A 17,705-nucleotide genomic window follows, 5' to 3' on the forward strand; every position below is an offset into this window, starting at 1 on the left:
GCGGTGTTCCCTGTTCTAGGCGGCACTCCCACCGGGGAGTGGCAAAGGGAATCCAAGGCCGATGCACGAGGGATCTGGGGAGGCGAGCCCACGATTCGCCACGTCACCATCGGTACAGCAGTTAGGCGACAAGAACTGAAAACAACTTACCGCAAGTCGTGGGGCCGAGAATACTTATTCTGGATCCAATTAAGGACGTTGGTGACGAGGATTTTTCGAGTCAAGGTTAAAACTTGTGATAGGTCTTTGTGCCTTTGATACCAAGCATCTTATCCTGTAACAATGTCAAAAGGTTACATATTATTAGTGCGGTTGCATTTTACATTTAGCTAGGAATATTCTTAGATTTAAATCTCAATATTTCCCACTTCTTTAGAAATTTCTTTTAATAACTGTAAGCTGGTGTAGTAATTAGAGTGTAAATGAGTCGAACCGGAGGAAGTCGAGCTCAGCTCAAAATTAATTTTGAAACTAAGCTCAGCTCAAAATTAATTTTAAAACTAGGCTTGCTTTTAACTCAACTCAAGTTAGAAGAGAAGGATGGCAACTTGCCCATCGGAGATTAAATTGATATGTTATAACTATGTTTATGTAATATATATTACATTTAACTTGAATCTATCAAGTTAAGCTTGAGCAACCTGGCTCAACTTATACTTGGCTCAAAATTTAAATCGAGCCTAAAAGTGTTTACTTTTGCACTACCCTAATACTAATTATAAGTCAAAAACTAGCCCTCTTCAATTCTTAAAAAGAAAAAGAAAAAAAATATATAAGAGATATCTATCCTATTTGTCATGGATCAGTAGGACCAACCACTGTCAGCCTAAATTGAGAGATATCTCAACAATCTTGTCCCTGGATTGTGAATAGTTAATTTAAAGAGAAAAGGTGTGCTCACAATTTTTCAAGGATCTCGATATGCACTCAATAATTAAAAAGATATTAAATCTTCTACCAAAATTAATGTAAACCTAACAGTCTCAGTGTATAAAATATTTATTACAGTATGCAACTCGTTTGCCTAAGAGTATGGAAGCATAGATAGGAACAGTTGCCTATATAATACTGCAATCTTCTAGATCTACAGATAATAACACATCACGATTAACAAAATTGCTTTAGTAAATGAATAGAGATTGCAAGAAAACCAGACAGTAAACAACACACACATTATTTATTATGCAACAAATTATCTCTTTCCCATTCAAACAAGCCAAAACGCTCTAAATCATCATATGACAGCACTGGTAAATCTAACAGTCCCCCGCCAAGAGCATTTGAAAATATGATCAGAAGGCTCCGACAAGCCTGGTCTTCTTCCATTTGCTCCATCTCTGTGGGCACTGAAACAAGGTCCCTCCATGGTTGATAATATGACCTGCAATTGAAGATGAATGCTCACATGTTAAGAAAAGTATATGAGATGAAGGCAAAAAGAATTCCAGATCGGTTTGGTCCAAGATGGCTATCTCGTCAACCGAAGAGGTTTAGCTCTGAAGATCAGACAGTAGCAAGGTTCTCAGAACTTTAGTAATGGGCAGTAGCAGAAAATGGAAAGCCAAAGGAATTGAATGAAAAACCTAGATTCATATATAGGTGTAGATAGAGAGAAAAGTATTTCCAGATATTCCACATTCTTGATTGAGATAAAGCATATCTCATATAGAACAGTGGTATATTTATAATATTTAAATAATTTTGCATAAAGCATCATTAAACAAATTTTATTCGTACTCAGGGGACACCCTTTATTTCAGTTCAATGGAAACAAATTTCTCCAATCTTAATTGGTGACTCAACTGACAAAATCATTCACAGTGATTTAAGACTTAGTACTTTCGGAGTGATGTCTGATAATTCTTGATTTACATGATAATATGATATAGACCTAACGTTATTGACTCAAGTGTAATATTTCTTCTTCACTCGGTTCGATTTACGGAGATATCATAAATCAAGAGAGGAATAAACAGACAAGCACTACAAAATATCATAATTAATGTAAGAATAATGTCATGATGATGTACAATGCGTACCATCTCCAGGCAGGATTGGTTTCAGCTGGACAGCATATCTTTGAGCATAGGAAAGCAATTTGACCACGATTGTCATCCAAAAGTTTCCTAACTGGCCAACAAAAAGCATACAACGAGATGATTTGCTAAGCGTGACAGAAATAAGTATCAGATAATCCACATATTGAACTCCTTTTAAACTATAATAAAGGAGATATACACTGTTTTACAAACATAGTTAACACACTATTGCTCTTCTACTCGTTAAATAGCATGCTACATGGTCTTGTCTAATCAACTGCAAGAGAATAGAGAAACATCCAAAATGAGCTTGCTGGTAAAACTTATATTGACAAAAATGAATCCAATTAAAAATTGAAAACACATGTCCAATTACTCTATATGCCAAGTTTGGTTATCACAAAGCAATTACACCAAACATTATCATTCTCGACTTTGAAAAGTCCTTTTTAACTTGGACTTCCCAAAGTTTCTCAGGACTGTGGTCTATTTGATTTGATTAGCATATTCACTTCGTTGAGTAGTTCTTCAAAAATTCACTAATCTAGTTGTCTACTGATAACAGCGAACTTCAAGTAGGACTTCAAAAATTCACTAATCTAGTTGTCTACTGATAACAGTGAACTTCAAGTAGGACTTAATGCACATAAATAGCAAATTGAACGGGTAATACTTACTTATATCACAGGTCGCTACATTCACCAAAAAAATAACAAATATACATGATTTGATCATATCCTGACAAATATGAAGCAATTTGTTAAAATACAAGTGGAAGCATACCTCTTGGACTGGAAGTGTTGAGGAGCAACAAACAAAGAGACAATATGACTGAAGGAAGAATTTCGTTGTTCCTTCCGAGGAGCTGCTGAAGGTACAATATTTTGACAGCTAGTGTTTCATTTGCATCACAACTTTTTACTACTTCACCATCCTCTATAATTACATATTCCAACAAAGACTGCACACTTTTGATATCTGGTCTGCTCAGAAGAGCATGTGTTCTTGTTTTAAGAGAAGCTTTCGAAATTATTCCAATAATTACTGAAGCTGTCACCCACCGCAAGATCTTTGAAATTCGGCATTCCTCCCCTTGTTCTTCGATAGAAATAAGCAAATTGGGATCAAGTTTGTTGGTTAGAAATCTACGGTTGGAGAATAACTGTAAACTAACTGATACTGCCCAGACAAGGACCTTCGACAATTTCACTTTATCCTGTCATCATATCAGCAAAGCTCAAAATACTAATTAGTATTGGAAAAACGATTAAGAAAAATATACTATATAACTCACTAAGATGAGTGAGAATAACAGCAAAGAAGGTAATAAATAGCATATTAAAGTAATTAAGTCTTTCAAGATTGGGGACATCAACCCAAATAGTATTTGCGTTTTTGTTAGCTTTTAACATTTAACCCATTAGGGGTGTAAACGAGCCGAGCCTGAGCGAACCGGGCTCTAGCTCAGGCTCGGATCAAAATTAATTTTGAGCCCTCCAAAGATATTAATAAATATTATATTTAAACCGAGCTTATCGAGCCTTAAAATAAGGCTCAGGCTAGGCTCAGCTCAAGCCAAATCGAGCCGAGACCAAACTTCAGTCGAGTTGAGTCAAGCTCGAGCCACTCGTTTATTTTGACACCCCTATAACCCATTTCTCTGATCCCTAGCACTATTAGTTTTCAATAACTCACTGAAAAGAAGAAAGGAACTGCATAGTGCTGAGAATTTCATGATGACTTTCTAGTTGTCAAAATTTGAATTAGAATTTAAAAGTATCAAAATCAGAAGATGGCATGAAGTAACATGAGAATATAACTTCCCTAGAGATAAAGGATTTTTTCTAGCCAGAAATCAAAACTCCAGAAAATGAGGCAAAGTTACATTTTGAGCTGACAGGGTTTGGGATGAAAGTTATAATTGCAGTGAATGTAAGAAGAAATTTTCTTTCAGAACTCCAGAAAACGAGGCAAAGTTACATGTTGTAATCTGACAGGGTTTGGGATGAAAGTTATAATTGCAGTGAATGTAACAAGAAATTTTCTTATTTCACTGTCAGACGAGAAAAAGCTCTTCAAATCTGTTCCATCAAGAATTTATATCTATTCAAACAAGTGATGAACACAAACATCAGTGAAAGAAGATAAGATGTCAAATTCCTAAGTTGTAATTATGCAATGAAAGAATCTTTTGCAAAAGGATAGAGTACATCAGATTGGAAAATACCACGTGAGATATAATTGGCACAGGCGCACTCATGAGGATGACATCAATTCCAAGTTCCGTGGTGAGACTGAAGTTTGTGTTACTTAATTCACCATTAATAGCTTGGTACAACATAACTATGCCATCAAATGATAAGGTAAAATGTGGTTGGTATATCTTCCTCTTCTGTGATAACCTCAATGTTGATACCATGACACGAAGCATATAATTTACTAAGGCAACATTTTCTTTCAGCAACTTGAGGGCCCTCACAAACAGCAGATGTAAGTAAGATGAAATTTCTGACAACTGTTCAAGGGCAAACTCTTGCAGCCATTCCATAATTGGTCTTGAGGATATCACATCATTAACAACCTAGGAAAAAGTATGATGAATATTTTAAATATCAGATATACCTAATGATAAATTATAATCAAGAAGAAAGAAAGTGAGCACTTCACAACTATACATATACACCAAAATCATGAAGAGGGAAAAATACATTTTGAATTATTAAGAACTGTCGTTTTGTTCTTACAAAATGTAGATTCTTTAAGGAAAAAATTTACGGCTGCTTCATACAAAAGAAAAGGACTAAATCCATCTTCCATTGCATGAATTTGATAGCTGAATTAACACTTAGATATGTATAAGAAACTAAGGATTGAATAGAATTTCTGTACATGTGACCACCTTTTGTCAGTTCAATTCCAAGAAAATGTCCAAAGATGAGATAGTACAGCACTATAGTTTGTTCCAAGGTTTGCGCCAAATTCTTAAACATATTGGCCAGCATTACATAGGAACTAGACTGCTTGAATTCTGTAATCATGCAAGCGTAGAATTATATATTGAGTGTAGTTCTGGGAGTTACATATGTGAAAAGATAAGCTGTTAGCCTCTTACCTTACTGAAATTTTCCGCCTCAAAATAAACATGTTTAAGTGTTAACGATAAAATGATTACACAATCAAGAGAAGAAATGATAAGGTTACGCAGATGCATGCTAGGAACACAACCATCATTTGTCTGCATATTGCTATTCCATTTTTCACATCCCCCGGTGGAGCAATAATAACATAGAGTTATCCATTATAGCAACACTTCGTGGGTGCACACAAAGTTGTGCATAATAACAACACTTTATGGATTGTCTTGAATAAATAATGTAATGGTGAAGCTGAAACATAAAAAGAAAAGAAAAGATGTAAGGAAATTAATTTCATTCAGAATGGACGGTGTAGTACTATATTACCTTCAAAACCAACTCAACTATTCTTAGAGAATTTATTTTATCTCCATCAATTGTTTCACTGTAAAATGAAAGAACAGATGACAGCCATGATAGCAAACCACATTCCTTTAGTAAATGATGAGCTAGCAATGGCAGTCTGACAGACTTCTTTATTATCTGCAATGTAAATAAGGCAAATTAATTTTTTTTAAGGAGACTATACTGATTTGACAAGCTGCAAGAAAATTTTAAATAAATAATATCATTACCAGGAGTAGAGTGAGAAGCAAATTTGGCAATGCATATATAACTAAATAAGTATAAAACATTTTTGTTTCTGTAAATATACTATATTACCTTCACAAAATTATGCAGCTTTGAAACAAGCAGTATACATATCATACCATTTCAAACAGACTAAGATAGTCAGAAACATGGATTTAGATCCAGTGCCTCAAATGCTGCCTAGGTGCCCAACGAGACTCTTTGGTCAGACACTCAATTTTTTTCCTAAAACTATATAAGCATGGAATATTTACTGATTAATAAGGCATCAATTTCTGCAGTCTGATGTAGTAAGAAGAAGTTATCTAAAGATTGCCGAGTTATTATAATTGTTAATCTTAATAGGCTTCTGGTGGGAGAAGCAAAAAAATTTCTTTAAGAGGAATGTGTACACCTTGGTTTTTGGATTTATTACATTTCACACCCTCTTTATGCTATTTATCACATTTCACATCCTGTTTTGACAAATAGAAGCCAACTCACGTGCTGGTTAACTCGAACATAAAAAATAAATATCAAATATGCCTCATTAATTGTAGTCACCCCAACCTAATGGGCTTTTACACAATCAATAGCCTGATTATACAACATAATAGATTCTTATGCTACTTTTCTCCTCTTAAACCTAAAGGTAAGTGACCATTAATTATACGATATTTTGGGTTTTCTCATATTTTATAGAATCTTCTCATGTTTTTGTACTGTCCTCAACAACTGGCTAGATTTCAACCTAGGTCACTATTTGGAGTTTTGGACATTAAAATCAAAACAGGTGGGTCCTTCTGGATAGAAGCAAAAAAAAAAACAGAGTGTAAAATATAATAACTAGTAAGTACAAAAAAACAAAACGTCCCTATTTTTTAAAAGGATAATTGTGAAATCTTCACTATAATTGTGACTGTCCTGGATGCAAGTTTATTATCTTCACTATGATTGTCTGACCGTCTAGAGTACGCCTTCAACTAGATCACTATCATGTTAACGTATACCCAATATTTACTGATGTATTTGTGCTTATGATGTGTTTCTCCATGTTACTAAATCTTGTCTCTAAATAGTCATGCCCATTGCTTCTCTGGATATGCATAGATAAGACATTACAATAGCTACACCTTTTAACTGTTTAAGCTCTTTCGGTAGCACCCATCTGGCACCTGAGCATATTGTAAGGACTTAAAAGAGGTTCACCACCTTGGACAGTTCAGGAGATCTTTATGCAAAAGCATGGTAACCACTCTGTCTCCTTACTACCTACCAGTAACCTCTCTGCTTGCCACAGAATCAAAGTATTGTTCCTGCATCATGCAACAATAACACTGACTACGAGCAAGATGTACCATGCTGTCTTGCAATTATAATTCAACTCTTGGGCCATTATAAACCACCTTTAGTTATCTTGCTTATATACTGTCTAAAGGAAATACATAATCAATATAAACTAAAGATTTACCTGAAGGATCAGAACCTTTGATTCAGGATCAGAAATTGAAGAGGAATAAAAGCTCGATAAGAGCTCCAATATATTGTTCCGCCTATATATTTTAGCATCATCAAACAAATTAATTCCAGAATATAATAGATGAAGAATCCACAGCCGATCAGCTTTAAAGTGGATGGAACTATTTCCAAATAATGTATGGAATAGTGGAACACTCTGCATGGACAGTTATTTTAGATGTGTAAGAAGTCATCAATACAATAATAACAAGAACAATGGCAAGAATCTAACAGCATTAAACAAATTTGAAATCTTGAAAGGAACAAAGTGACCATGAAAAGGAGGAAATACCACTAGGTTGACACTGGGAGAGCGCATTAAGAATTTGCTAATTGTAAAGAACTGATTCTGAGAAGGGTCCAACAACGTGAAAGATGCTTCTGCAGCAAAAATAGCAGTTATGGTAGGTATCTTTTGCCATGATTCAGATATCCCATTTTGCAGATAAGTTAGAAGAAGCTGAAGCTGCAATATCTCCTTGCTTTTTCGAGAAATCTGTTTCAGATAGACAAGTTACACAAAATCTTTAGGGAATAGTTAAGCCAAGAAAGCTCTTCTCTTCTGTAACTGTAACACTAAATGTACGAAAAAGGAAGCACATAAACAAGTATGCATGCCTGCCGTCATTCCTGAAAATGTTCTTAGAAACAAAGGCATAGTAATGAAATAAGAAACATAAAATGTGTTCAAATGCCTCTCCACTGGTATCTCTGTGGTTGAGACACCCGGTTCTCCATTAGGAGGTTGGGACTTCATATTTCTCCAGAATTGATCTATTGCTTAACTAGAATTTATAGAATCTAGTGGAAGCATAAATAGATATCCAAACAAGTAGTTTTTGTAGTTTTGCTGTTTTGGCTCAGATAGATGGTGGGGTTTAAGTATAAAGAGGATCTGAAAGTAATAGTTCAAAGTTTCGACTCTGGTTTTGGTTGGTTTCGGTTTTGAGTTTTGACCCATAGAAGAATGAATATTTTGGTCCAAAATAGAATGGTTTTAACAATTATGGTCCAAATGGACCAAAATAAATGTCAAAAACCATAAATCTTGATAATTTCAGCTTTTACCAATGAGTTCTGGCTTTAGTTTTCATTAAGTTTTGGCTGTTCCATCTCAGGTGGAACTTCAAATTCCCTTAGTATAAGGATCTCGGCCTTATATATAAAGAGAGCATCCAAATCAATATATGTTAGAATCAACAATTAAGGATATTTTCTGAAATTCATGCAAAAGGTCCTGGCTTCGTAGGTGAACTTTAGAGCACAAAGTCATGCTTCAGTTTGTACTCCTATTTAAAAACTCCATGTCAACATACAAGGACTGAAGAGAATTGCATTTGCATTATTCAACCCATTTTATGATGGTGTCAAGGAATACTATTACCTCCAAAGCTTTCTTGAATCTACCAAGGGACTCATACCCCAATTTCCTCAACTCTTCATCAGCAGAGGATATACTAACCAATGTGATTGCAAGAAGCCCTAGTCGAGAAAACTCTACAGGATCAATGTAACCCATCAACAGACTATGAATTGAGAAGCGTAATATAAAAGCAGGATCGTATTGCTGAACCGTGTCAGTACTAGGAGAGCCTACCTGCATGAGATATCGTCAAAGATATCACATCTTTGTGGTAAATAAAATAAGAAATTATCGTAGAGGTTACAGACAGCTTAACAATCATAATCAGAAAGCAGCAATAGAAAAATATATTGGTACCTCTAGAACATTCAAAAACTTATCTTGAAGAAGCTTTCCCAATGATAGAGGAGTAACCTTTGAAGATCTATCATAACAAAAATGCAGAACTGTCCTCACGCAGAATTTTGAATCAACTGGTATGTTCTCTCTAAATAGCATTTTGCGCCTTTCGTCATTTGTATCATTATCAGCATTTTGGTTGTTGGATGCTAAGCTATCAAGTTTCAGTTCTCTTTGAATTTTCAAGGCAGAACTCCCCCAGAGATAATCCATTTCGGCAATACAATCCTGCTCTAAGCCCTCCGAGGACTCTATCTCATTCATAAGATGAAGTATCTCCAAGTCCATTTCACTTAGAGTTGCACCATAGATAGATAAAAGCAAAAAAATCAATTCTTTTGACTCCATGACATGAACAACTAGACAGTCATTACTTTGTCTATTCTTCAGATAATAGAGGACTCTGAGCAATCTAATAATTTCCAGCTTTCTCTTTTCCAAAGTGTAATTGTTCTCATTCAATTTGCAATCCATATCACAGTGGCCTCTTCCTTGTAACATGTTTCCCTCAATAGAAGAGGCATCAAGCGACTTCAAAATGCTAGGTAGCGGCTGCATCAAATTCCCAGGAGTAGAAATAGATGAACATGAAACAGAATCATGACAGATAAATGTACACAAAAACTGCGAGTGTCCTAGCAAGAGTTCCAGAATTTTGGCAGCAGAAAATCTCCCTTCTGATAGGACAACAAGAATGCAACGAATTGCTTTTAAAGTGACAGGATCCTCAAACCTATGAAGGAGAGAAGATCTGATAAATAGATTAAGAAAAGGAATTGACTTTGACTGGGTAAGGTAAGTTTGGATCTCTAAAGACAATTGGATGATATTCGTCAGAATTGAATATTCTAGAAAACGAATAGCATTACGGTGGTCAGCAGTGCAAAATACCACATTGTTTTTCTTTTGGGGAAAGTTCCTGACAATCTGGTCCAGTGTGCTGACAAGGATGTTAATAAACCTCTCTTTTGCATGATTCAATCTTTTAGATTCTTTTCCCAAACTCATCTCACTGAATCCTCCTTCCATTTCACTTCCATAAATTTGTGATGAACTGGTTGGAGGAGATAACAATAACTTTACAAATGAGATCTTAGCAGAAACTTCATTTGTAAGTTTCAAAGTCTCCCCGTAGGAAAGAGCATTAATTTTCTTAAGATCACAATCAAGTAGTTCAGTTGAGCCAGTTGAGTGTGGACAAATTGACTCAAATATTTCCAACCGCTGCTTTTTACTTATCGAGTTCCTATTTAAGATGAAAAAGTAACGCAGCATAATGATTGAACTCCCAAGAAGAGTGTGGTCGAAAAGACTTTGAAAACCTTCAAGCGACGCAGGTGCAACTTCATGATATTCTTCCTCAAAAATGCTTTCAGAGATGTAATTCTTCCAACTAGAAAACCCCCTTAAAAGTATCCTCGAATAAAATTCTGATATCCTCCCATAACATTGTAGATTCTGCTTATTTTGGTACAAGTTAGATGTAATATATGATAAAGCAGCAGGCAACAGGAGAACAAAATCATTCTCAGATAAGATGTGGTCATAATTATCATCCATCACCTTGCCCCTGAGTGGCCATGCAGCATTGGCATTCAAACCATCCAGAATAGACAAGTCCTTGCTTAAGATACCCAAGAATATTCGTCCAAAGAGGCTCATGTGCATAGGGCTTACTTCAATAAGCAATTGCAATGTTTTTGCTTTGACCTTACTTGTATGAAAGAAACAATGTAACAGCCAATTCAAGGGACTGCTGATGATCATCCTAGATAATAACATATATAGAGGAAGGAGGATAGATCTTGGTCCTGCAATTTTTTGGTTATGGATCCGATCAACTATCTTAAGTAAACAAATGTCAGCAAATTCCAGATTCAAGCATGTTGCAAAATGAAGAATACTATAGTAAACTTTTTGAAGAACTGCAGCATCAAAGCTCCTAGCTTTCATGTCCCAAAATAAATAAGATACTGATTTCAGATCAGCCTGTTGTAGATAACCATACAGCATCTCAAATGCAGCATCACTGATGTATAGATATATAAAAGCAGCAGTAGTCAATGCAGATGAGCAACCAGAAACGTTGGATTCTAACTTGGAGAACATCCAATGTGCAAGTTCCAGAAGCTCAAAAGGAGATATGAAACGTATCAAGGAGCGAAAGAGGTAATAATTAGGGATAAGCGGTATTAAATTTTTCCTGTCATAACATTCCTCAAACTTTCCCCTGAATAATGACATTATCTTTCTTACCAGGAGCTTCGGAGCCTTAAAGACTGATTCAAGGAAAGAATCATGGTTGTTAGAAGTATTAGCTGCCAGAGCCCCCATTTTTAGCAAAAAATCAAATAGCTTGCAAAAAAAATCCAGGATATAATGGTCCACAGGATGAAGGATTTCCTTTGAAAAGGTTCTGAAGGCCATGTCTACAGTAGCAGCATTTCCATTTGCATGGTCTTCGCTATAGGACATAGAGCATGACAGGAATGACATAATTACAGGATGTTGGAAAACTATGTCTACTACATCTTGAACATGCTTCACAGCAGAAGAGGTCTCCATTGATTTTGTTTCAGCAGTCAAAAGTAAAATGCGCTCAAATATATAATTAACAAGAATGCAGCAAATCTGAAAAAGTTCCTCAAGAACATCAGATGGCTTCGCAATATAGGATGACAGTATCTGAGCGCTCCAAAACAGTATATATCTCAGAAACGAAAATGATCCCCTGATTGACCCTTCCAATATCTTAACTCTGAGCAGTATTTCAACTGAACGCAAGACATCCATCGATCTGGTCTCATGTGTTATGCATTGGCTAAAGCTCAAGAGTGCAGAAAATATTACATAAAATGGAGCATCAATTAGAAATTGACAAAATGCAGCAGCAGCTGATTCCTTAGAAACTAAATGGTTTGAGGATTTGGCATTAATTATACAAAGTACATGCTCATTATCACTGCTGATTGTATTCGCGATTTCACCCTTGATCAAACTGAGACCATTGAAGAACATATCTGGCCAACGCTTGGCTGTTTTAGCAAGATATTCCGGTTCTAGGAAAAGTACTAAGGACAAGAATGGATGATGAGATCTTAAATGGACACTGGCAGAAGTGAGAAGCAAAGGAAAATTCTCTATTAGATCCTCAGGAGGTGCACATATGATTGAAAATGCAAAAGCAGTGGCAACTCCAGCTAACGCAATAGAATGCCCCTTATGTACAAATTCCTGTACCCTGTCAATTACAGTGGATAAAGAGCTTTCATGTCCTTCAGAAGCAATTTCTGATAAGTGAAAGAGATTACAGCTCTGTTGATCTATAATTCTCCTTGAAAATCGAAGCAAATTTTTTAAAGGTCTCCATTCACAAAGAGAAACCTGAGAATCCTCATCTTCTGGTAAACAATCCTTAAACTTTTCAGTTAACACCAGATTTATCAGACCAGGTAATATGTTCATGTCTACCTGTCAGACATTAATCAATCACGAGTAGTAACAAGAAAGATGCACATAAAAAATTGTTTAAAAAGTTAATACCACATACCTGGGACTGCAAAATTAAGCTTAATGTATTGCAGACATACAAAGAAATTACGGATCTCTCGTGCAATTTAAAAGTTCCAGAATCTGAGTCAAGTAGCCTGAGGCACTTCTGCAGGATACAGAAAATGAGAGGGCTAAATCCAGGGGAGTCATCTGCATACCAAATAATAAAGGCATCACAGAATTGTATAGAAGAATGGGCTTAATTCACATTGAAATGCAGACGTGGATGTCCACTCATTGAACAAATATATGTGACATAATAGCAGACACTTGAATAGTCAAATGTCAGTGATAAATTCCATGGATAAGATACCTAGGCTGGGTTTGCTAGAGTGCATTCAATTTTACAGAAACGCTAATAATATTGAACAAATATGAAAAACTAAATAATTGATAATTAAGAAGTTGCTGACAGTTCCCTCGCAAGACAACAAACACTTCTGACAGACTGAAAGGAATCAAGAAAACTGAAATATCTACATGAGACAAATTTTCAACTTTCAAGCAATGCTGCAACTGGTTATTGAGATTCATCACAAGCAAAAGATAGTTTCAGGAATGAAAAGACAATCTTATTAGTTTCTCAGCCAAGTATATCAGTCCTAAAATCCAAATTATGTTCATTAATGAAAAAGGAAAAATATAGTCTCAGGGGCACAAAGGCAATCTCATTAGCCACTGAGCCAAGTATATTTGTCTTACATCATCCAAACTATGCTCATGAAAAAAAAGGCAATCCTGGGTGAGATCATATCATGAGAAGACAACTCGAAGCAGCTCAGACTTTGCATAGTTAGTTGATTGAAGAAATCTACTACACCCAATACCAAGAAAGACAAGCATACAAGTAATTAAATGTTAATTTCTGAGGATAAAGCTATCAATTTTACATGCAATAGAGCTATAAGAAAAATGTCTTCTGAGATAGTTCCATCAAAAAGGGGCACTGAGTCACTGACCCATTATATAATCATTGCAGATCTAATTAATATAATGATTGACAAACACGTGAAAAAGATGAACTATTTGAATATGTTTATACCTCAGAAACATAGCCAGAAACAACTTAGATTATGTAAAATCATAGATCTGTAAATTCTGTGATTAGTATAATCCGTCATTTTGAAATTCCAAGAACTTCTGAGAGCAAAACTAATTAACACCATGATAATGGACAAAAAAAAGGACAGATATTCCTCTTCTGAAGATTATGTTTGCAAATTGTACAATATTAAAGTGCATATTGTAGTTTTCGACCAAAAATATAAATTCAATGGAAAGGAAAAGAAAAAACTGGAAAGCTGGATCTAGTATGAGCATCTCCCTATATTAAGGTAATAGAGCAAATATACCTTCAAAGTGGTCCAATTTGGAGATAAGCTTGTGCATGTGATCTAAGTACTTGTACAAACTGTTCCCAACTGTTGAAACAGCATCACAGAGAAATGAGACCACAACAGAAGACAATTCCTGATATAGTTCAGCTCCTAGGAATTCTATTGCATATGTTTTTGTCTTGTAACCTGGTAAGAAGAATAACCAGGCATCAATCTCTGCCAAGTTCTGATCAAAGGCACCAGTGCTTATCATGGCAGCCCGTACCAATATGTATGCATGATCTTGAATGCTTTTATGTTGCGAAAATAACAAAATGTTGATTAGTGGCTGCAAGTGCTTGTACATTAACTCAGGAAGTCTTCCTTGTTCCTTACTTCCTGCAGACTGTCCAATGTACTCAACTAGTAGAGACAATAAAGACTGTAGCTGTTCAGTAGAGAGCCTTAGTGGATCAGGTGGTATGATCCTAAAGAAGTCAAATGATCCATCAAAAGAAATGGGCATAGCCCGCTGGCAAAATGAAAAGAAAAACATTAGCACATGAATACAGTAAAAGTGACCTCTTCACTTTACGAGGGCAGCCTTCCTTGTAATAATAGCATATGCATCAACAAGAAAAAAATGTCCCTAAAATAGACTAATGAAGTTGAACATTACCAGATAAAATGCAAGAACATCAAGAAGCTTTGAATGAAAAATATTTTCTGTGTCCTTTGTCTCGTAGGTAATCAATTTCTCTTCATTAAAGTCCCAGAGGTCAGCAAAGATTGCCATACGATCATTCACCAAGTCCAAATCTTGTTTTTTGGATACATTTTTACCTTCTTTCTGATCCTCCATAATGTTATCAGTGGGCTCAGCATCTATCCCACATATAACTATATCAACATCCTCATTAGAAGTATCAGTTTTCAATTTCTTTGCAACAACCATAGGAAGTGTTGAGCATCTCTTTGAACTCTTCCCAGAATGTTTTGGATGTTTGTGACTAAGTGAAGAAAGTAGCTTCAAGAGAACTTGAGGATCAGGTAGTAAAGCTCTAACATCATCCTGAATGTATTGCTTCAAAAACGCCAACTTCTTTGTGCCTACTTTATTTGCATGGATTCCATCAACCGAATAATTATCAACTTCTATGGAGCAACTAAATCCTGGAAGACCATGTATTTGAGCTATTACTTCCCCTGACACATCAGATTTTGATTCTACATCCATCCTTGACACCATGCTATCAATTGCCCTGATGAGACTACTCAATGACCTGACTGATTCTAAGGTAAGTCTTAGAGAACCATGCCTCACAAGATCATCCGGATGCAGCAAGCCTTTATTTGTTACTGACCGGGAACACACATGGGGAACGATGGAATTCAAGATATTCCGCAAGTTGTCATCATCAACATCTAACGGATCATGGGAACTAGAAGCAAGAGATAAGACTACGGCATCCCAATTTACAGAAGATAAAACATCCGCTGCAAGGGAGATGGCAGCAAACCTGCAGAAAACTTATTAAAGAAAGAAAATATAAGATATTGAAAAAAAAAGGTAGTAATCACATATGATGACTAACCATGAAGAGGACGAGCGTGGTTCAAGATGGTAGGGAAACTCGTTCATGTAAGCCGAACAAAGAGATGGTCTCTTACTTACAATGGCCAACAGCAACTGTTTGTGATAAGCAGCCTCTGTAGCTTTCAACTTCTTCATAAGCTCAAACAAACGCTTCTCATTGCCTTTCAAGTTCGAGCTTGGCATCAGGCCATTCCTAGGATCAGTACATACCATAAGCAAAATCTCATGCGCAATGTCAGCAGCAATGCCTGCTGTCGGATTTCCTGATATGTAGCTCAGTTGCTCAAGGGTTGCACTACCAAAAAGAACACTCCTAAGCCCAGCAGGGATGAGAGAATCATCAGTTAGCACCTTATCCCGGAGTGCAGCAAGTACATAAACAACTGTCTCAGAATCATCAGTTGCAAGGCCACGGAGCACCCCTGAGTACAAGTCCCTCTGTTGAAGGATCCACCTCAATAGCCTAGGATTCCCAACTTCTATAAACGACATGGCAAATCCAACGAATGCCCGTCTTGTATGATTCTTCACTCCCTTCATTGACTCTCTCCTTCCCTTCTTCCCAATCCCTGAGAGATTGGGAAGCACCGGAAGCTTAAAATCAAAAGTTTTCGCAACTTCAGAAGCTAATCCAATACCACGCTTAACAATTGAAGCTAAAAGATTTAGCGCAGCACTCTGCCGCCTCCACTCTTGGCTCTTCAACTCATCATAAATGGCATCAATTTTCTGCTCAATTATCGAATGGGCAAAACTATCGAGATTTCTTCTCATCCCAAGATATCGCGACTTCCCCTCCAGATGCTCAAGAACCACTGATAACAAAGACAATATGTGGGCCACTCCAGACTTTCCCTGATGAATCCGCCAAGCCTCCACGAGCTCCAAGCATTTCGGCGACAGCTGAATCAGCTCGCGGAGAATCCCCCCACCTAAATCCCCTCTCAGCAACCCAATGAACTCCTTCGATGCTTCTGAGTAAATTTTCACTTCAGGCGAGTGCAGATTTTTCAGGATTTCAATAATTTTCGCTCTAAATGAAAACCCAACAGAAGGTTTCCACTCCTCTCCTCCTAATTCTCTCCCCTCCTCTTCCTCCTCCTCGCCTTGTCCATCCAATCCATCTCCATCTATCAGCAGGCACCATAGAGATCAATAACATCTCAAACTCGATAGGAACAACAACGAAACAATAAAAAATAGGGTTTAAGGAGAGTAAATTAGAAGGAGCGTACCATCGGGGGCTTGGCCGGCGATGTCGAGAGGGGAAAGATCCCGAAGTTCCTCGTGGTTGAGGCCCCCCTCGAGTACCAAATCATCGCCTTCCATCGGCGAGATCGAGGAGAGTTCCCGATTGAAGAGGAGCGTTGAGTTTTAGCGCGGGGTTTTACAGGGAGGGGGGAGGAAGAAGACGAGGAAGAAGCGGAGGTTTAAGTAGAAGCGGTAGGGTTTTGTTTAAGGAATAGCTTTTAATAAAACGGGTCGGGTTTGAGTTTATGTAAAGATTTATATGCGGTTAATTACGCATATGTTATGGATCCGATAACTCTTAACGGGTCAAACTTCCTAATTCGAATTTCAACAAGTAATCTCAACCCGTTTATTCCAGTTCACCTGATCGAATTTATGCACGTGTGATTTAACATTTGACAAAGGTTCAGACATTTCATTTTTCTATTAAAATAATAATAATAATAATAATAATAATTCAGACAATTCATTTTTTCTATTAAAAATAATAATAATAAAATTCAGACAATTCGTTGTCGACGTGTACGATGATGCATTGACATATAATCTATGATACCTTGTATTGAAATAGTCGATGGTAACTTAGAGTGCATAATATCTTATTTAGTTTGAGACTATATCTTAAACTCAATTAGTTAGTCATATTTTTTTAATTTTAATTTTTTAATAATAAATGTAATTATATATGAAAATGATAAAAGAATATTTAATTACTGAACTAGTTCAAGTGAGGTACCTAAACTCAAAAGGCAAACACGACGAGTTTTTTCATAACTATGTTTCAAGTCAAATGATATATACACATTTGTCTTTCTCTTACTCTAGATCTTTGTCTTTGTCGCTTATTAAAGAAGTACAAATTCAATACGAGCAAATTATGCTCAAATTTATTTGGGTGTTTCTCTTATGCACGCCACATACTCTAATTTGTTAAACATATTTTTTCAATGCACATAATAAAATGTT

General features: G+C 36.3%; 1 protein-coding gene across 2 annotated transcripts; it reads right to left on the reverse strand.

Annotated features, from left to right (window-relative positions):
- Positions 1–922: 922 nt before the first annotated feature.
- LOC140794982 (uncharacterized) lies at positions 923–16,930 on the reverse strand. 2 transcript variants are annotated; one of them, XM_073147313.1, is made up of 14 exons: positions 16,724–16,930; positions 15,487–16,618; positions 14,571–15,411; positions 13,928–14,423; positions 12,574–12,725; positions 8,982–12,494; positions 8,646–8,858; positions 7,554–7,757; positions 7,215–7,418; positions 5,501–5,656; positions 4,267–4,620; positions 2,823–3,255; positions 2,040–2,130; positions 923–1,381 (listed from the first exon to the last, which is right to left on the reverse strand). In XM_073147313.1, exons 1-14 carry the CDS (start codon positions 16,815–16,817, stop codon positions 1,174–1,176), a joined length of 8,091 nt encoding a protein of 2,696 aa, XP_073003414.1. In that variant the 5' UTR covers positions 16,818–16,930; the 3' UTR covers positions 923–1,173. The 2 variants fall into 2 exon arrangements, with proteins under 2 accessions (XP_073003414.1, XP_073003416.1); XM_073147315.1 differs by lacking the exons at positions 923–1,381; positions 2,040–2,130; positions 2,823–3,255; positions 4,267–4,620; positions 5,501–5,656 and adding an exon at positions 6,884–7,059.
- Positions 16,931–17,705: the final 775 nt, after the last annotated feature.

The sequence above is a fragment of the Typha latifolia genome, chromosome 9, assembly GCF_019914945.1.
Source record: "Typha latifolia isolate L0001 chromosome 9, TyphaL0001v2, whole genome shotgun sequence".
Taxonomy (NCBI): Eukaryota; Viridiplantae; Streptophyta; class Magnoliopsida; order Poales; family Typhaceae; genus Typha; species Typha latifolia.

Excerpts from the sequence above, each read along its gene's own strand:
- LOC140794982 (XM_073147313.1), bottom strand. The coding sequence starts at position 16,817 with ATGGAAGGCGATGATTTGGTACTCGAGGGGGGCCTCAACCACGAGGAA. Across the intron at positions 12,726-13,927 it reads CAAATTGGACCACTTTGAAG|ATGACTCCCCTGGATTTAGC; the intron begins GTATATTTGCTC and ends TTTGGTATGCAG. Across the intron at positions 7,758-8,645 it reads GATTCAAGAAAGCTTTGGAG|ATTTCTCGAAAAAGCAAGGA; the intron begins GTAATAGTATTC and ends TATCTGAAACAG.